The following is a 20,381-nucleotide window of genomic DNA, read 5'->3' as shown; positions in this document are numbered from 1 at the left end:
GCCCTCAAAAGTTAGTTTCAGGACAACGCGTATGGATATAGAATTACCAGTACACAGGCCATAAGAGCAAGTAAACTTCCCAATAATCTGGCACTTCTTGAAATTGAACCAGTGAGCCATTCAAGGTGGCTTACAACAGCAAACAGACTTTGTTGCTTGTGGTTTTCCAAACATGGCCAAAAAGGCAAAAACATCAAGAATTTAAGGCTGATTGTGGAATACATCGTTGGTGTGTACTATCCACGTCATTTGTTGTTTCAATTGCAACAGCTTAGACTGCAAAACAAGGCTGTAGTAAATGCTGTTTTGCTGACTGTTAAGCGTTCAGCGTGGTATGCATTTAGTGAAATGTTAATTCAGACACTGCTGTGCTCAAATAATAAGGAAGAAAGGAGAGCTGGAATTCAAAAGATCATCAATTTGAGAGGTGGCAATGATGATACATTTGGAGACCTTTCAGTATGTCCAAGGATATAAACACCTCTGCTTCAAACTTATTAGAGTTGATAGACTGGTTTGATGGAGTTTATGAACCTCCACTAACATGCAAAATGACCTTGACAGAAATAAAAGAATTTATTGACAAGCCTATGCAAGTTCCTCAGTGGCCTTGTCATGGTCAAGGGATTGAAAGATGTGTGAAACAAGTCACGGAGGCTGCAGGAAAAGTGTATACACAGGAAAAAAGGGAGGGCTACCTCAGAGGCCAAGAAGCAGGTCCTTGGCTTTTGTCAAGAAATGAATCAAAACAGGACTTGATGAAACTTGTTATTAATTCTAATTAATGTTATTCTTTTTTTCTATAATAAGACATTGTAAGATAAAGTAATGATATGTTGTTACAGCTAGAAACAAAATTTATTTATATTTTCGCTTGTATAAATTGATTAAAAACTTTAACTTCACTTCAAAATGCGATTTTTTGGCTTTTTAAAAGTGTATTTCAAACAAATCTCAATTTACCAAGCTAATCATCAACCAATCATAAAAATAATTGCAGATTTGGATTCCTCATGTGCAATAACATATTTTTAGAACCCCTCATTGAGCAAATTCGCAAAAGAAAATTTTCCATCCTTAAATGACACGCCCTAATGCTCATTATTTTCCCTTTTGCTAACAGATCTACCTGCTGTTTTTAATGTGACATTCCGCCGTGGGGAGGACTACCCTATAGATCTTTACTATTTGATGGACCTCTCATACTCTATGAATGATGATCTGGAAAATGTGAAGAAGCTAGGTGGAGACCTGCTGAATGCTCTCAAAAAGATTACCAAACATGCTCGAATAGGTGCGTACATTTCTGATTATTCCAGTTGTCACCTGGTACTAACAAAATTAGCATCTAGGATTGTTTTCATTCAAAAGAGTAAAACTACACGGAGCACAACTCTTGCATATCAAAAGAGATTTACTGAGATTTAGTGATATTATTTTTGCACTGAAGGCCCTGTCAATGAGGCTGGGTATGGAACTTCTGCTGCTACTTCACAGCAGATAATAGGCAAAATGAAACATGATTTAGGACTCAGCTATATTAGCAAATAAACAATTATTTGAAGGCATTATAAACATGCAACACCAGATGGCGTCAGAGAGCAGGATAGCTTTTATGTGATTTTCAATAGGGTTTTTTGTTATAACAATATGATTTCTGACTTATTTATAGCGTTTTTTGTCTGTGCGTAGATCTACCCTTAATTGCTTCATTTCGTTTATTTGCCTCATTTCTCCAGATGTTTGTGTATAGGATTCTTCTATTTTATTACATGTTCCGTCTAGTTTTCCCTTATTTTGCCTATTTAAGAATCCAAATAATTTTTAATTTCATTAATCTCTAATTTAAGAGATATTGTTTGTTCTACCATCATCTGCTGTAAAATGTCACCAGAGAGCGGGGTATCTAAAGATGCCTTTCTTTCCTCTGCTGCCCTTTTCCTGGTACCCAACATGCTGTGTTGGGACTGTTTTAATCCCACCCCCCTCTGTTTTCTACTTTGCTTTTTGAGACTGTTAGCACATCTGTCTCTTTATGGGGGTGGTGTATAAATAATAAAATGCTTATTATAACTGTTTCTGTAGAAATTTCAGCCGCAGCACAGCTCCTCTAGATCTCTTGTTTTGACAGCAACGCCAATAATAATAATAATAATAATAATAATAATAATAATAATAATTTATTATTTGTACCCCGCCCATCTGGCTGGGTTTCCCCAGCAACTCTGGGCGGCTTCCCCCCCAAAAATTAAATAATCGATTAAACATTAAAAGCATCCCTAAACAGATGTCTTCTAAAAATCTGGTAGCTGTTTTTCTCTTTGACATCTGATGGGAGGGCGTTCCACAGGGCGGGCACCACCACCGAGAAGGCCCTCTGCCTAGTTCCCTGCAACTTGGCTTCTCGAAACGAGGGAACCGCCAGAAGGCCCTCGGTACTAGACCTCAGTGTCGGGGCAGAACGATGGAGGTGGAGACGCTCCTTCAGGTATACTGGACTGAGGCCATTTAGGGCTTTAAAGGTCAGCACCAACACTTTGAATTGTGCTTGGAAATGTACTGGGAGCCAATGTAGATCTTTCAAGAATGGTGTTACGTGGTCTCGGCAGCCGCTCCCAGTCACCAGTCTATTCTGGATTAGTTGTAATTCTAGACTTTAAGAAAGCCGACTTCGGAAAACTTAGGGAAACACTGGATAAAATCCCATGGACAGAAATACTAAAAGAGAGGGGAGTTCATGGTGGTTGGGAGTTTGTTAAAAGGGAGGTATTAAAAGCACAACTTCAGGCAATACCAATGAGACGGAAACATGGAAGGTGCCTAAAGAAGCCGGGGTGGCTATCTAAAGAACTTTTAACTGAGTTAAGATTTAAAAGGGATATGTACAAAAAATGGAAAAAGGGGGAAACCACCAGAGAGGAATTCAAACAAGTCGTGGCACCGTGTTCAAGTCTCCAGGGCCAGATGAACTACATCCAAGAGTATTAAAAGAACAGGCAGAGGTGATTTCAAAACCACTGGCAGTAATCTTTGAAAATTCCTGGAGAACAGGCGACCCAAACAGAGGACCCAAACAATTACCGCCCAGTCAGCCTGACATCAATACCAGGAAAGATATCAAGAGCAGATCATTAAGCAAACGGTCTATGAGCACCTAGAAAGAAACGCTGTGGTCTCTAAAAGTCAGCTTGCATTTCTGAAAACAAGGTCATGTCAGACTAATCTGAACTCATTTTTGACAGAATTACAAGCCTGGTAGATGAAGGGAATGCTGTGGATATAGCCTATCTTGATTTCAGCAAGGCCTTTGACAAGGTGCCCCATGATATTCTCGTAAAGAAGCTGGTAAAATGCGGGCTAGACAATGCTACCATTCAGTGAATTTGTAACTGGCTGACTGACCGAGCCCAGAGGGTGCTCATCAATGGCTCCTCCTCATCCTGGAGAGTAGTGACTAGTGGGGTGCCACAGGGTTCTGTCTTGGGCCCAGTCTTATTCAACATCTTTATCAATGACTTGGATGATGGGCTTGAGGGCATCCTGAGCAAGTTTGCAGATGACACCAAATTGGGAGGGGTGGCTAATACCCCAGAGGACAGGATCACACTTCAAAATGACCTTAACAGATTAGACAACTGGGCCAAAGCAAACAAGATGAATTTTAACAGGCAGAAATGTAAAGTACAGTACTACACTTGGGCAAAAAAAAAATGAAAGGCACAAATACAGGATGGGTGACACCTGGCTTGAGAGCAGTACATGTGAAAAGGCTCTAGGAGTCTTGGTAGACCACAAACGACATAATTCAACAGTGTGATGCAGCAGCTAAAAAAGCCAATGCTATTCTGGGCTGCATCAATAAGAGTAAAGCATCTAGATCAAGGGAAGTAATAGTACCACTGTATTCCGCTCTGGTCAGACCTCAGCTGGAATACTGTGTCCAGTTCTGGGCACCACGGTTCAAGAAGGATACTGACAAGCTGGAACATGTCCAGAGGAGGGCAACCAAAATGGTCAAAGGCCTGGAAACAATGCCTTATGAGGAATGGCTTAGGGAGCTGGGTATGTTTAGCCTGGAGAAGAGAAGGTTAAGGGGAGATATGCTGCTCCAGAGAAGCGGACACGGAGCAATGGATTCAAGCTACAAGAAAGAAGATCCCACCTAAACATAACTTCCTGACAGTAAGAGCTGTTCGACAGTTGAATTTGCTGCCAAGGAGTGTGGTGGAGTCTCCTTCTCTGGAGATCTTTAAGCGGAGGCTTGACATCCATCTGTCAGGAATGCTTTGATGGTGTTTCCTGCTTGGCAGGGGGTTGGACTGGATGGCCCTTGTGGTCTCTTCCAGCTCTATGATTCTAGTTTCCGGGTCACCTTCAAAGGTAGCCCCACACAGAGCGCATTGCAGTAGTCCAAGCGGGAGAAAACCAGAGCATGCACCACTTTGGCTAGACAGTCTGCAGGCAGGTAGGGTCTCAGCCTGCGTACCAGATGGAGCTGATAGACAGCCCTGGACACAGAATTGACCTGCGCCTCCATGGACAGCTGTGAGTCCAAAATGACTCCCAGGCTGCGCACCTGGTCCTTCAGGGGCACAGTTACCCCATTCAGGACCAGGGAGTCCTCACACCTGCCCGCCTCCTGTCCCCCACAAACAGTACTTCTATCTTGTCAGAATTCAACCTCAATCTGTTAGCAGCCATCCATCCTCCAACCGTAAGCTGAACTCATTTAATATGGAAAAAAAAACCCATTCCTATGGAGGAAGTATCAACTGGCAAAGTAGATTTTATATTCTTATGCACATTTTTGTCAAAATATTGTAATAATAATAATTCCACTTAATAATAAAATAATGCACTTAAACATAGCACAGAAATTCCTTTGTTCATTTAAACTTTTGTTATCTCAGAGCATAAATCAAGCCGTTTGCCTTCATTCTTCACTCAGTGGCTTCCTCCTTCCTAAGTGATAAAAAGTAGCTGACTCACCTGATAAAAGTTCTCATTGGCGGACGAAGAAACTCACTTAAATTGTAAATTATTTTATTCCAAAAATAATTACGGTAAGAAAGGGAGGTGTTTCTGGATCTGCGTGGTTTCTGCAGGATGGGTTTCCCTCAACTTCCAAGTCATGATCCACCCTGCCAGGGACCCCAGAAAGCCCCCTGGCAGCCCCCCCCCCGTCCCTCCCCAGGCAGAATGGCTCTCTGGAAGCTTCAAGAGAGGTCCAACACCTTGGTCCAACTCCTTTTCTGATGCAGCGGTTTGACTTGACCCTGAAGGTGCCCTCCATTGTCTCTTGAGACAGTAGGATGTCAACAGCTGTTTGTTCTGATTCAGTGGCAAAAAGCAGCTATCCCTGGGGGAAGCAGCAGGTCAAATGCAATACCACTCAGACCAGTGCTTTTTAGGCAAAAACAAGTAGAACTGTGGATGAGCCCTTTCTTGAAGGAAATATACCAACAGTTGAGATCTGACCCATAGGAAGGGAAAATATGACATTTATTCTAATTTGGGTGACAGGTGGCATGCAAAGAAAAAGATCTAGCTCTTTCATGGGGGTTAGAGATTTTAAGGTCAGAGAAAAATAGAATTAATATTGTATTCAGTTGTCAAATGATATCCCTTTTGTAATCCCAGCTCTTTCCACTCTATTTAACTTTAACTTTATTTTAAACAATTGCAGGGTATATTGACAGCCCTATCCCCCTCAGTGGTTTAGCGTTCTTCCCTCTCTATATATCTTCAGTGACGATAACCATTTTGGACCCTTCTTTTCAGCGGCACTTCCCTTGTGTTCCTTTAGGGTTTGGCGCCTTTGTGGATAAGACTGTGTTGCCCTTTGTTAACACTCACCCAGAGAAGCTGCAGAACCCTTGTCCAAGCAAGGAGACCAAATGCCAGCCACCATTTGCTTTCAGGCATGTGCTCAGCCTGACAGACAGGGTAGAGAAGTTTAAAGAAGAAGTCGGCAAGCAGGATATATCAGGGAATCTTGACGCCCCAGAGGGAGGACTCGACGCCATGATGCAAGCCGCTGTCTGTGGGGTAAGATTACCATCTGGGAACAGGCGCCATGACAAAGTGCTCTTGGGGAGTGAGGAAGTTGAATTTGGGGGACCAGATTCTTCTCCAAAGTGGAAGAGAGTTTCCCCCCAACAAGCATAATGTCAAGATATGCTGTTGCTTTTAAAGTTGTATTTAGACTCAGTGCTGGAGGCCTAGAGCAGGGGTAGGCAACCTTAGGCCCGTGGGCCAGATGCGGCCCAATCGGCGTCTCAATCCGGCCCACGGACAGTCCGGGAAGCAGCATGTTTTTACATGAGTAGAATGTGCCCTTTTATTTTAATTGCATCTCTGGGTTATTTGTGGGACCTGCCTGTTGTTTTTACATGAGTAGAATGTGTGCTTTTATTTAAAACACATCTCTGGGTTATTTGTGGGGCATAGGAATTCATTCAATTCCACCCCCCCCCCAAAAAAATAGTCCAGCCCACCACATGGTCTGAGGGACGGTAGACCAGCCCACGTCTGAAAAAGGTTGCTGACCCCTGGCCTAGAGATATGCTAGGCAGGGTCTTTATTATTGATGTTGTATTGTTACAAATTAAATTAAATTAAAATAAAATATTACGATAAATAAGATAAGCTAAATCATGGAGGAGGTAAGCTGATCCTGGCTACTCCCCAACTGAAGGCAAGATTTATGCTCTTAATATATTCCCGGGCACCAGCTTACCCGTTTCTCGACCTTCCTCTCCTCAATGCTTCATCAGTGCTACTTTATCAATACTCCTTTCAAAGCTGTGATTAACGGCCTGTTATCGTACCAGCCTAAGCTGGCGGCCGCCGTCTGTAAAGGAAGCCAAGCACTCCTCCAGCCTCCCATGAATGAAAGACACTGCTTAACATAATAAGCCTGTCAACCTCATTGGGTTTAAAGTATCACTCTGAGTGAGGCCCGTCACCCTGCCTCAGGAATAGCTACTGGGAAAATAAACTCCATAGGCGGAGATATCGAGTCCTACGCTGGCAGAGGTCCCGGAGGCAAGGTCATCCATCCAGTGCAGAGGGCCGCTAGTGATTCGTTGAAATCCAATTAAGCCACACCCTATATCCATCCTGGTCCTCATGCGGAAGAAGTGTAAGGACCTGGGACTCACGCCAATGTCACCCCATAAATTAATGGTGCCACGAAAGAGACAAAGTAAGATCACCAACTATTTTTCCCACAAAGTAGAGAATAAGAGAACCCAGAGCGAATGCATTCTTGACGAGGTTATCCCACCACCTATCACAGTGATGGATTGGTCAACACAGCTCAAAGATCAGACCAAGTGAGCAACATCCACCAAATGAGCTTGGCACAAGAAATTGCCTTAGCAGAAAACGTCACAATGACGAAACCAAAAAAACACACCTTTCACACCTAAAATAATGATTAAACACAAAAAGTGGAGCCCAAATTAGACGTCACAACCAGAAGCTCTGAAGACTCCAGCAGCATCCAATAGAAAGGCAGATTGCACGCTGCTGCCTCCAAAGCTGCGCCACCAGATGACATCACAAAATTCCACAGCAACCAACTGAAAACAGTCCTTTTGCAGCAACAAGGCCCAGCTTTTTCAATAGGCCGCAACATTGCCAAGCAGGGAAAAACAAACAGAATAGGGCCTTTCACAACGGGGGGGGGGCACAGAGATGAGGCACAACAAAGGGAGGGGGGAACACATAGCCATGGGGGTGAGGACCCTGAGTCAGCCAAAGCAGTGGGGGGTGGGTTGGGACAGGGAAAACTGAGTAGGCTGACGTCAAAATGGCCATTCCACCTCCAAAGCCCAAACCCAAAGCCTCTCCCGGTGGCTGCATTAATAAATGCCTGGCAGCATTAGGCAGTCGTTCATCATTTCCCCTAACACGCACTTGGGGGCACGGCGAGGGGTTTTTGCTTTTTAATTTAGTGGGTGTTGTGTCACATGCGAGGCTACGGTGGCCATTTTAAATAAGGGCAGTCGTGCCCCTTTTAACCTAGGCTTTATACTATGACTGATTGCCAGCCTCTGCGTCTTTTAAAAAAACAACAACCATGCACTTTCTTTCCCCAGTTTAAATCCTCAAACCAACACCACATCCTACATTCAAAACACCTACTCCAAAATTAGAAAATCCAAATAACCAAAACAAACCAACCAACCACAAAACACACAACAACGCCCAAATCATACAATGCCCACCAAAATAAATGACAACCCCAAAAATAAAATTAAACAATCGTAACTTCTGCTTCTCATGTTCTTATTTCAAAAAAAAAAAATCTATATATATATATAAATATTCACGATGCGTGTGCAGTAGCCAATGTATGGAGATACAGGGGGGAGGGAGCAACACTCCCCAGGGACAACAGAGGGCTCAGCCAAAAGTGCATGTTGGGAAACAGAACCCAGAAGCTGACAGTTCCTTCTCCAAGGGTGGGGTCCAAGGTATGGAGAAACAGGGGGAGGGGCCAACACTCCCCGGAGACAACAGAGGGCTCAGACGGGGGTGGGGGAGGAGGGGGCTCGATAGCTCATGAGTCAGGACAGAGTGGGGCCAGTCACATGGATGTGCTGCAGGTGTGGGGGGGAAAGGGGGCTCGATAGCTCATGGGTCGGGACGGGGTGGGGGCAGACACAGGGATGAACCAGGGGGTGGGGGGAGGTGGATGAGGATAAGTCATGTGTCCGGACAGAGAGGGGGGGAATCACAGGAAAGAACCACAGCAACGTGTGGTTGGGCCAGCTAGTAGAGTAATAAAATAAAATCACGACAAATGAGATAAAGCAACAGCACAAAAGATAAAAACAATCTGTCTGTACAAACCTTCATAAAAATAAAGATTGATTAGTCTTCAAAATACAAGAAACAAGGGGTTAATTAATTATACAGTGCCCGTTTTGTGGCAGCTTTAATAAAATGTCCCATAAAATAATGACAGGAGAACAAACTGGTCATAAAGGTGCAAAATGTATGGGTAGATATTTAAACCTATTAAAGCCATTTTAGTATATACATAGGTTATCCTGTCTTAGGACGGAGATCTGGACAGACCTTTTGCCCCTTTCAGCTCTGACTTTATGTAGAATCATAGAATCTTAGAATTGCAGAGTTGGAAGGGGCCACAAGGGTCATCTAGTCCTGCAAAGCAGGAATCTTTCACCCAGTGTGGTTTGCTTTTTTAATCTGCTTGCTTTTTAAATCCAGGCCAAGATTGGTTGGAAAAATGTAACACGCTTACTGGTGTATACGACAGATGATGGCTTCCATTTTGCTGGGGATGGTAAACTTGGAGCCATCTTAACTCCTTATGATGGGAAATGCCACCTGGAGGAAAATATGTATAAAAGGAGCAATGAATATGTAAGTACTCAGAGTAGGCAGCCCACTTTATAAAGTACCTGCCCTTTACCTTTGCCTTACTGGATTTAAGATTTTAGACTGGAGCCGACTGGACAACTCATACAACTGCTATGTTAGGGAAAGTCTTCTTAATTTTCTAAGAACTCTTATCTTAGGCAGAAAGACAAGGGGTCCATGTTTTTTGTTTTAAAGGTTCAATAAATCTGTAAACCAAGCTGTTTGTTAACCTGGTGTGTGTGTGCTTGTGGCATCCAAGGCCAGACCTTGGGAAGCTGAGCTATCAATCGCGATGGGGATACGTTTGTTTCCTGTAGAGAGCCACCTTCCTTTGGTGCCAGCAAGACAGAGGGAACAAATCCAAGAGCACAGTGGGTGAGGAGGACGGGGCTGGGCTCTTCCAGCAGTTTCCCTGCCGCCTTTGCTTCTGTTTTCATCAGTGCCCTCTCTCATCATCTCTGCTGCACAGGAATGAGACCATGTTGAGAGCGCTGCTCTGTTTCTCTGGGGGATGGAGCGCCAGTGAGTTGCTTGTCTGCAGTGAGAATGGGAGGTCAGACTGCAGTGGTGCCTGCCGGTGCTCCTGGCTGCGCTGACAGTCTCTCTGTTTTAACTATGCCAGTGGCCCCGCCCTTAGGCACCAGGGAGGGAGGGGCTAGACTGAAGGGGCGGAGCCAGAGGGATTCTTTGCAGGCCAGATCTAGACTGCAAGATCTCACCAGAATCTTCACTAACTTGGAGAGAGAGCCCTAAATACCGTTTCCTTTGTTACACAGGACTATCCATCTGTCGGTCAGTTGGTTCAAAAACTTGAAGAAAACAATATCCAGCCCATTTTTGCTGTTACCAGTAAAATGGTTGATACATATCGGGTAAGTAAAACTACCAGCAGTAAAGAAGGTTAAGTAAACAATGTCTGCGGAGAAAATAATGATTAGAAGCCCAAGTCTATAATTTGAGCAATATACATGGAACAATTAGGACAGCAGATACTTACTGCTTTGCTCTTGCATTATAATCTGGTAGGCATTCTATTTAACAGAATGCTTTCAATTCATTTGTTCTTTGTTGATAGAAACTCAGTGAGATGATTCCCAAATCTGCTGTGGGAGAGCTGCAAGAAGACTCGAATAATATTATCCAACTCATCCAGCGTGCCTATGATGTAAGTGTTACTGATATTATCATTTTAATCCTTTACAATATATGTTGAAGCCAGCCAGACTTTGCCAGACTTTGCACTTTGTTTACATGAAGCATGTTTGTGTAACTTTCTCACAATTATGCGGATTTGGTTCAGATTTCCAAATCAGTTTTCAGGGGATAGCTGCTCCCCCCCCTGCTCCACCTTTCCCCCTTCCTTTCTCCATCTCCCCTGTATAAAGCTTCCCTGATTAAAGCGCCCACCAAGCCTAAAAAAGGAATGAAACCAAAGAAAAAGCAGCCATAATAGGAGTTGAGGGAGAAAATGCTCAACAATTGACATGCTTTCCTACTACTGTATTAAACCAGAAACAGGAGAAGGTCATTTGAGCAGTTGCAAATGCTTTCTTCCTTTCTTCTCTGTAAACCACATTTTTGTGGGTTGCATGTTTATAAAGGCAGGGTCTTAATTAGCATGAACAAGTGATCAAATTCACTTTCTCAAAGCTTAACACTAATTGACCTGCATCCCACTGTAATTTCCTTGGTTGAACCAATCCTAAACTTCCTTTCCCAGTAACACATTTCTCTTTCCCTTGCTTAAGCTTCTTAAAACCACTAATTAGCTTTGCTGTGGCACATTGGAAGTGACACACTGGCCAAATATTGTTATCTGCTCTCGGTTACATCTAGCCAGTACATACCCAATAGTAAAGGTTTTTTAGCTTGTCAGCAGGCTATGTCCCCAACATACTCCTTTTGTCCCTTGGGAAATTCCTCTCAAGTCTGTATTGCAGGAAAACCTCTGCCCTCTGCTTCAACATGTTCACTTAAGCATCACTGTGCTGACCTGACAATCCTACAAAGAAAGTGCATAACCGTTAGAGATATTGGCCTTGGCTCCCTTCTTCTCTCAAGGCTCATCTTTTCCAACAGAACAACTGAGGCAGTGGGAATGGAAGTTACAATTCTCATATTTTTCTCCCTCGCTGGAGACTTGGGTTCCTAGTCTCACCTCTTCCTTATTCTCATTTCCTTGCAGAGTTTGTCTTCCAAAATTATTTTGGACCATCATGGCCCTTTGCCAAACTTCATCAAAATCACGTATGATTCCTTCTGCCCTAACCAAATACACACCAAGGATAAACCAAGAGGGGAATGTGACAACGTGAAGATAAATGATCAGGTAGGAGAAGACTTTTCTCTTCCTATCCAAAGCTGTTCTGATTGCTACTGCTCTGTATGTAGAGAGAAAAGAGCAGTGTGCATTTCTTCCAACAGGTTCGCTGCTTGTGAGAAGGGTCTTCACTTATTCTCCTTTCCCAAACCCCTTAAAAGTTGCAGCTGGGTTAAACCTGTTATTTTAAGTACATTTCCAAGCACAATTCAAAGTGTTGATGCTGACCTTTAAACGGCCTCGGCCCTGTATACCTGAAGGAGTGTCTCCACTTCCATCATTCGGCCCGGACACTGAGGTCTAGCTCCGAGGGCCTTCTGGCAGCTCGCTCACTATGAGAAGCAAAGTTACAGGGAACCAGGCAGAGGGCCTTCTCGGTGGTGGCACCCACCCTGTGGAACACCCTCCCATCATATGTCAAGGGGATAAATAACTATTTGACTTTTAGAAGACATCAGAAGGCAGCCCTATGTAGGGAAGCTTTTTAAAATGTTTGATATTTTATTCTGTTTTTATATATATTGGAAGTTGCCCAGAGTGGCTGGGGCAACCCAGTCAGATGCAGGTTATAAATAATAAGTTGTTGTTGTTTCAACCATCACGATCATATCAACCACAGAAAAACAGGTTACACTACTTTAAGTAATATAAATGAATATAAATTTCTGAAAACAACATGCATAAATAAAATATAAAATAAAAAGCAAACAGTATTTTAGGAGGAGGAGTGTCTGCAGAAAGCAGCAACTACACTTTATGGCCATGTGTTTACATGTGGTCTAAACCACAGAGCCTAGGGTTTGCCGATCAGAAGGTCGGCGGTTCGAATCCCCGCGACAGGGTGAGCTCCAGTTGCTCGGTCCCTGCTCCTGCCCACCTAGCAGTTTGAAAGTACGTCAAAGTGCAAGTAGATAAATAGGTACCGCTCCGGCAGGAAAGTAAACGGGGGGGGGGAGTTGGATTTAGAAGTAAAAGAGGAAAATATAAGGAGATTTGATAATTTTGTGAATCATTTTTGAGGGAAAATTAGAGGCCAATGGGGAATTATAATAGATAAATAAGATTAAGATTTTATGACTAGGGGGGAAAATGGTATTGTTGTAGATTGGAAAATGAATGTAAAAAGAAAAGTTGTATTCTTAAAATGAATTGGAAGTTGCATATTTTGGGGATAAAAAGGGGCTCAGAAAAGAGGGGTCGGGGAAGTCGGAATTGATTATAATCATGGATGATAAATTAGAATGTTTATTCTTTTCTTTTTTCTTATATCTTTTTTTTTCTCGAAGTGTTTTTTTCTGTGGTTTTCTTTTTTTTCTTCTTGTTGGTTTTTTTGTATTGGCTATGTAAAATTGGGTTTTTTTCTATTTTGTATCAAAAAAACCTTTCAATAAATATAATTTAAAAAAACAAACGCCGGCTTTACACTCACTGGTTTGGGTGGAACAAAGTGAGGCATACTGCCCAAATACATGGAATGTCCATTGCAGTTCTATGTGCAGAAGAATAATGTCTTTTTTTTTTTTGGTACTTACATCCTTCTGACTGTTAGGATGCCCAGCCTTTTATTTATAAATGCACTCCTTCCTGCTTTCCTAGTGGTTTTTACATTTAATGGAGAATAGACTGATCAGTTCTTTGTTTTCTTACAGATTACTTTCCAGGTGAAAGTTACAGCAACCAAATGCATTGGCAACGAGAAGGTTACTATCCGGGCTCTCGGTTTCACAGACTCCCTTGATGTGCACATGCGCGGTCGATGCAACTGCGAATGTGATGAAGAAATATCAAGTAGCTCTGACTGCAGTGGACATGGGAAAGTAGACTGTGGAATCTGCAGGTAATCAAACCACTTCACCAATATCCTGCCTCCAAATCACATGGGGATATGCCAGCCCTCCTGGGAAAGGTTAACCGTGATCGCCATCTGAATAATTGCTTATGCATGTCCCACATGTTGTACCTGCAGTTTCATGCTGCCTGGGAACAACATCTTTTTTTACAGAATGTGCAAGCTGCTTGAGTATAATTTTTCCTAAAATGAAAAGGAGAATTTGAGAATTTGGCAAGAGGACAATTGGGGGAAAGGCCTTGAGACCCTTTTCCTGCCAAATTCTCAAGCCACTCTGGGTATTGGACTAGGGTGAGGGGTGGCAGAGCCCCCAGGTCTCCACATTTGGCCTGTCAGGTCTGGTCTGTGCCTGGATGGGAATATGCTGCCGTGGGTTCTGTAATGGGAAAATGTGGGTTATAATTACAATAAAACAATAAATCTGTGCAAATTCAGGCAAATCAACCCTCCAACACAAACTAGTATTGCTTGGTAAGCCTTTCCTATATTCTGAACATTTATTCTCTCATGTCAGCTGTTTTCCTGGCTTTATTGGAAAGAATTGTGATTGTCAAACTGGAGGCAAATCCAGCAAGGAGCTGGAGAAGAGTTGCCGGAAGGACAATGCCTCCGTCATCTGCTCCGGCCTGGGCGACTGCGTGTGTGGGCAATGTGTTTGCCACACCGATGAAGCCTCCAAAAAGAAGATCTATGGTTCTTTTTGCGAGTGTGACAACATGAACTGTGAGATTCACAATGGTCAACTTTGTGGCGGAGAAAGTGAGTAACTGACGACTGCAGGAATATCCCTGACTCCTTTGCTTTACTTCTCCCAGCTTCCTGTTGCCAGAGTTCCAGCAAGCTACATTTTTTTACTGCAAGCTCTTAAAGGGCACACATTATTAGGTGTCTTAGTAGACCGCAAGCTTAATGTGAGTCAGCAGTGTGATGCAGCAGCAAAAAAAGCTAATTCTGTTCTAGACTGCACCAATTGAAGTCTAGTGTCCAGATCAAGGGAAATCATAGCAGCACTCTCTTCTGCTTTGGTTAGACCCTGCCTGGAGTCCCGTGTCCAGTTCTGGGCACAATTTAAGGAGGATGTTGGCAAGCTGAAACATGTGCAGAGGATACTGTTGCCATATTTCAAAAGGTGAAAATCCGGACACAAAAGTTTTTTGGGCAAAGTTGTTGAGCTGGGTCTGTTTAGCCTGGAAAAGAGGAGACTGAGTGGAGATACGATAGTAATTTTCAAACATCATAAGGGCTGTCACACAGAAGATGGAGCAAGTTTGTTTTCTGCTGCTCTGGAGGGTAGGATCTAAACCAATAGATTCAAATGACAAGAAAGGAGATTCTGACAAAACATTAGGAAGAGCTTTCTGACGGTAAGAGCTGTGGGACAGTGGAAGAGACTGCCTTGGAAGGTGGTGAACCTTCCTTAGAGCTTTTTAAGCAGAGGTTAAGATACCTGCATTGCAGGGGGTTGGATTAGATGATCCTTTGGGCCCCTCCAAGTCAACCATTTTGTGATTCTATTATTCTTAAAAGGTAAAGGTAAAGAACCTCTGACAGTTAAGTCCAGTCACGAATGACTCTGGGGTTGCAGCGCTCATCTCGCTTTACTGGCCAAGGCAGCCGGCATTTGTCCACAGACAGCTTCTGGGTCATGTGGCCAGCATGACTAAGCTGCTTCTGGCGAAACCAGAGCAGCGCACGGAAACGCTGTTTACCTTCCTGTCGGAGCGGCAGGAGCTGGGACCGAGCAACGGGAGCTCACCCCGTCGCGGGGATTTGAACCGCCGACCTTCTGATCGGCAAGCCCAAGAGACTCAGTGGTTTAGACTACAGTTATTTGAATATCACTCTGACCATACCCTGTTTCTCATATTTTAAGACATACCCATAAAATAAGCCATAGCAGGATTTTTAAGCATTCAAGGAATATAAGCCATACCCCGAAAATAAGACATAGTGATAGGCGCAGCACCAATGCCGGCCACGGCAGGAGGAGGAGGAAAAAAACAAGACATCCCTTGAAAATAATCCATAGTGTGTTTTTTTGAGGAAAAAATAAATATAAGACGTGTCTTATAATATGAGAAACACGGTATAATTTGGAAGCTACCCAAGCTGCTATCAATCTGCATATTGCAAATATGGGGAATGCTTTCTGTTCTAAACTATCTACTTTCTCTTTCTAGTACGAGGACGGTGTGATTGTGGGAAATGCAAATGCAATCCTGGCTATGGAGGCAGTGCCTGCCAATGTGAGACTTCAACAGACGGTTGCTTGAACATCAATGAGAGTGTCTGCAGTGGCCGCGGGGAATGTCTGTGCAACACATGCCAATGTAAACCAGGCTATCAGCTTCCACACTGTGAAGATTGCGAAGGCTGTCCATCACCCTGTCCCAGACACGTGTAAGTGAGATAAGAGGGACCGCGGTGAAAATTACTGCACTTTGGATGTCAGTATTTAAAAGTCTTGCCTTTAGCTAACTCACAACCTGGACTCAGACAAGCCTCTATTTTCCCAGAGGCCCTGTCTCCTTTGCATCTGCAATGTGAGGATGACAATACTGGCTTCTTTTATATCTCTGGTTGTACAGTAACTGCACTGAAAATTAGATATATGTTCTGTAGTATAGATCAATTGTATCTCTGTCTTGCTAAGCAACTCTTCTTGGAGACATGCTTCTTGTTGATTTTCCAGATCATGTGTTGAGTGCCGTTTCTTTAAGAGTGGGCCATTTCAGAAGAATTGCTCTCAAGCTTGTTCACACATTACTCTGAGAGATAATGTGATATCCAAAAGTAAAGAATGCAAGGAGAAAGATTCTCAGAATTGCTGGATCTCCTACTCTATGTTTCAAATGGATGGAGAGGAGACATACTCCGTTAAAGTGGAACCTTTAAAAGGTATGTGGGGGAAGGTGCCACCAGCTGCAACACCAGTTCTGTGCTCTGGTTCCAGCACCAGAAGTCGGGTTGGGTGGCTTAATAACAATAAACAATAAATGTTTTGTACCCCACCCATCTGACTGGGTTGCCCCAGCCACTCTGGGTTGCTTCCAGCAGAATACACAAAAACATCACACATTAAAAGCTTCCCAAAACAGGGCTCCCTTCAGATGTAAATCAAAGGTCATATAATTGTTTGTTTCCTTGACATCTGATGGGAGGGCATGCCACAGAGTGGGATTCACTACTGAGAAAGCCCTCTGTCTGGTTCCCTGTAACCTCACTTCTCGCAATGAGGGAACTGCCGGAAGGCCCTCAAAGGGGGCGGAGATGCTCCTTCAGGTATTCAGGGCCAAAGCCATTTAGGGCTTTAAAGTCAACATCAAAACTTTGAATTTGGGAGAATCACCAGTTTCCCCCATAAAGTTCTATTGCGAGGGGTGGGGTACTGGAACAGGAAGAAAGACTGTGGGTGTCAGCGGTCTGCATCACCCAAGGCTTTAGAGGGAGATGGCCCTCCAAATTGTTAGGTGTGGCAGATAGAGGGGCCCCTAGGAGTGGCTTCCTTTCCAAGCTATCTGAGTGCAGGTGGGGACCCAGCTCCAGGTAAGAGGCAAAGGAAGCAGAGTGGAGGCCACATAGCCCCGCCAGGTGAGCAAGGCTCCCCCGGTGGAAGTATATGTGGCCTTAAAAGAGTTCCTTGCCATTTACGGTATCTGGAGCAGTTTCAGTAGTTTTTTGCATGGTGGAGGGACATAGACACAGGATGTGGAGCTGCCCCCTTCATTGAATCAACTTCCAACCTTTCTTCCCAGCTTTCCTGGATCTGTGGTCCGCTCATTCCTGGCATACAGCACATGCCCCCTTTCCCTCCTCATTCAGATGAGGCACCTTCTCCATTGTTTTTTCTTTTCATAGATTGCCCAGAACCCCCTAATGTCGCAGCCATCGTAGGGGGCACTGTTGCTGGCGTGGCTCTTATCGGCCTCCTCCTCCTCCTGATTTGGAAGCTGGTAACGGAGCTGGTTGATCGCAAGGAATATCACCGATTTGAGAAAGAGAAGTCCAAGGCTAAGTGGAATGATGTAAGACACTCCCCCTTTGGCAGGAGGGGCTGGAAGAAGACTGGCTAAGGCACTGGCTCTTCCCCCTTTCTTCTGAGTTCTTGAGAAACATCAGGGACATAAATTTTGTATCAGTTCCAGTACCTCAGGCAGGCCTGAATCCAGCTGCTCAGGCATGAGAAGCTAAGCTTCTCACATTAGCACACACAGGCTATGATTACACTGTGACCTAACTACCTGAAATAAATAGTATGTGTTCTGCAGGCGAGAACCTCTTGTAGTTACCATCTTATCAGGAGGTCCATTCTGCACTGTGTAGGAATTAGGCCTTTTAGTGTTGTGACACCTGCCCTCTGGAAACCAGCCCCTTGAATACTTGACAGACTCTGCCTCTGTTGTATTTTTGGGTGACTACTGAAGACCTTCTCCTTTCAACAAGGCTTTTAAGCTGAGATCTTTTCCATAATGCATCTGCACTGGAATTGTTTTTAAGGCATTTTGTTGTTTGTTTGCTGTCCTGGGCTTCTTTGGGGGCACAATCATAATTATTGTTAGTATTATTATTACAGTGGTACCTCGCAAGATGAATGCCTCGCACAACGAAAAACTCGCTAGACGAAAGTGTCTTGCGATGTTTTTGGTGACTCGCAAAATGAAGTTTTCTATGGCCGCGCTTCGCAAGACGACGTTTTTCGGCGGATTGTTTTTTTGCCATGGCAACCCACGCTTCGCAATACGAAATTATCGCTAGATGAAGCGACTCGCGGAACGAATTAATTTCGTCTTGCGAGGCACCACTGTACACAATTATTCTGTGGAGGGAGATGTGCCTTCAGAAAGATCCAGAGATGCACTAACCATTGATGGGGTCCTATTTATGTTAGAGTGGCATGGTTGGGTTGCTCCTCTGCATTTCAGCCACACATGGAGTTGTGGTTTGCTACTGTGCTATAATGATCTTCTTTAGCCACATGGATTAAATTTAGATACGTTAGTTGGGTGTAGAATGGAGGAAGTGATGGGAGAGGACCAAGGACCAGCAAGTTCAGCCAAACAACCTCCTCCCTGGGGTCAGTGTTTGATCTACAGTGGAAGCTCTCCTTCTTGAGTAAGGAGTAAACTGTCCCCATTTCCTCAACATTTGCTACTATTTTTAGTTGCCCTGTATATAGACAGTCAGATCATTAAAGGAGACCAAGCTGTAGTGACATTTGTCCACTTGATCTACTTACTTAATGTGGTAGCCTGGGATTGTAATACTACTATTGAACGAGTAAAACAGCAGCACCAGCTACAGACACTTGTGATGTTTTTATTGGCAGGCTGATAACCCTCTTTTCAAGAGTGCCACGACCACTGTTGTGAACCCCAGATTTAATGGCCAGTGAAGTTCAACTGCAGCAACATGGGAAAGCACAAAGAAATTCTTCAGGAGAGAAGCAGAAGATGTTGACTTTATTCTCCACTGTGCTTTACTCCTGTCAACCACTATCCATGTCACATCATGTGTTTTCAATAACCCTTTGTGTGGCTTCCCCCCCCCAACATACTTTGATATGGATGATTTTCTTTTCATAAAAAAGGTCTCTCTGTTAAGATTGCTTAAGCACACACTCCATTGAATGATCTCAACTTGCATTTCCACTTATCCTGCGCAAGGCACTCAGAGCAACTTCTCCAGTTATCAGCTGTTAAAGGTCAACACTTGGAACCCAAATAGAAGGGAAAGAGGTGGGGTGGCTATTCAAGGATCTACATAGACAAAGTATTTGTTGCAACAGCAGAGGTTAATACCACAGTGGTAGTAAGCCATGCATTGTAGAAAGGCATAATTTGAAAGAAGTTATCGCTCCTGTGTGACAGAAAAGGGCTAATGCCTCTTAAGACATAACTTTCCAGCTATAGTTTTTATACTGTATGTATGTGCTTCTATAATACACATACCGGTATAAAATAATGATAATAATGATGATGGAATCTACCTAATTGAGAAGCACCTGTTAAATAATCAGTTAAACATTGCAGTGCTACATATTATAGAAGCACACAAAACAATAAGCATGCTCTACACCAGACATCCCCAAACTGCGGCCCTCCAGATGTTTTGGCCTACAACTCCCATGATCCCTAGCTAACAGGACCAGTTGTCAGGGATGATAGGAATTGTAGTCCAAAACATCTGGAGGGCCGAAGTTTGGGGATGCCTGCTCTACACTATTGAATATTAGGTTGATGGGGTCCCCTGTTGTTCACATTGTGCTTCTAGGATGCAAAACCTTGACACACACCCCTGGCCCTTTTCTGCCTTACCAAATGGCATTAGCAGGCGGGGAGAACTGTCACCTTTTGGCTCTGGGTTTCTGGGAAGATAAATCTCATGACAGTGACGTCTACTCAGTGTACACTAGTAAGGTAGGATGATGATTCCACACCTTCCTAATTCTGTACAAGGCCATAAGCGCAAAAGAGACCTCAGTCAAATTGAAACATCTTGGAGAAACGGACAAACAATAGACTCATGTGAAGAAATACAGCACTCAGAATCTACAGCCTTCATTCTAGCCTTGTGTATTGAAGTGAAAAAGCTCCCAAGGTGCAAGAAGAATATTGCTTGAGAGCACATAACTGCAAGTGTATAAACGTCTATTGTGTGCCTATGATTTGCAAGTAATAAATCTCAAAACACCATTCCTGAAATGACGTGACGTGTTTGGGAGTGTCATTGTGTCCACTGTTAACATTATCTGCAGTATCTATTGGACTAAACTTAAGAGAGGGAAAGGATTGTATCATCTTTGGTCATAACTTTATT

At 43.6% G+C, this 20,381-nt stretch overlaps 1 protein-coding gene across 2 annotated transcripts in view; it reads left to right on the top strand.

Moving 5' to 3' along the window:
- The window catches only part of ITGB2 (integrin subunit beta 2), a 47,135-nt gene extending 26,866 nt beyond the window's left edge, over positions 1 to 20,269 (top strand). For both annotated transcript variants that reach the window (XM_035139784.3, XM_088675621.1), the window contains 12 exons: positions 1,124 to 1,294; positions 5,807 to 6,048; positions 9,244 to 9,399; positions 10,173 to 10,268; positions 10,472 to 10,561; positions 11,582 to 11,725; positions 13,366 to 13,553; positions 14,080 to 14,324; positions 15,746 to 15,965; positions 16,258 to 16,463; positions 17,424 to 17,590; positions 18,892 to 20,269. In XM_035139784.3, the coding sequence (XP_034995675.1) occupies positions 1,124 to 1,294; positions 5,807 to 6,048; positions 9,244 to 9,399; positions 10,173 to 10,268; positions 10,472 to 10,561; positions 11,582 to 11,725; positions 13,366 to 13,553; positions 14,080 to 14,324; positions 15,746 to 15,965; positions 16,258 to 16,463; positions 17,424 to 17,590; positions 18,892 to 18,957 (1,991 nt within the window). In that variant the 3' untranslated portion in view covers positions 18,958 to 20,269. The remainder of the gene's footprint in view (positions 1 to 1,123; positions 1,295 to 5,806; positions 6,049 to 9,243; positions 9,400 to 10,172; positions 10,269 to 10,471; positions 10,562 to 11,581; positions 11,726 to 13,365; positions 13,554 to 14,079; positions 14,325 to 15,745; positions 15,966 to 16,257; positions 16,464 to 17,423; positions 17,591 to 18,891) is intronic.
- The last annotated feature ends 112 nt before the right edge of the window (positions 20,270 to 20,381 follow it).

Source organism: Zootoca vivipara, chromosome 1 (assembly GCF_965207765.1).
Source record: "Zootoca vivipara chromosome 1, rZooViv2.hap1.1, whole genome shotgun sequence".
Taxonomy (NCBI): Eukaryota; Metazoa; Chordata; class Lepidosauria; order Squamata; family Lacertidae; genus Zootoca; species Zootoca vivipara.
The sequence above is the reverse complement of the archived record's forward strand: the minus strand, read 5'-3'. Positions and strand labels throughout refer to the sequence as shown.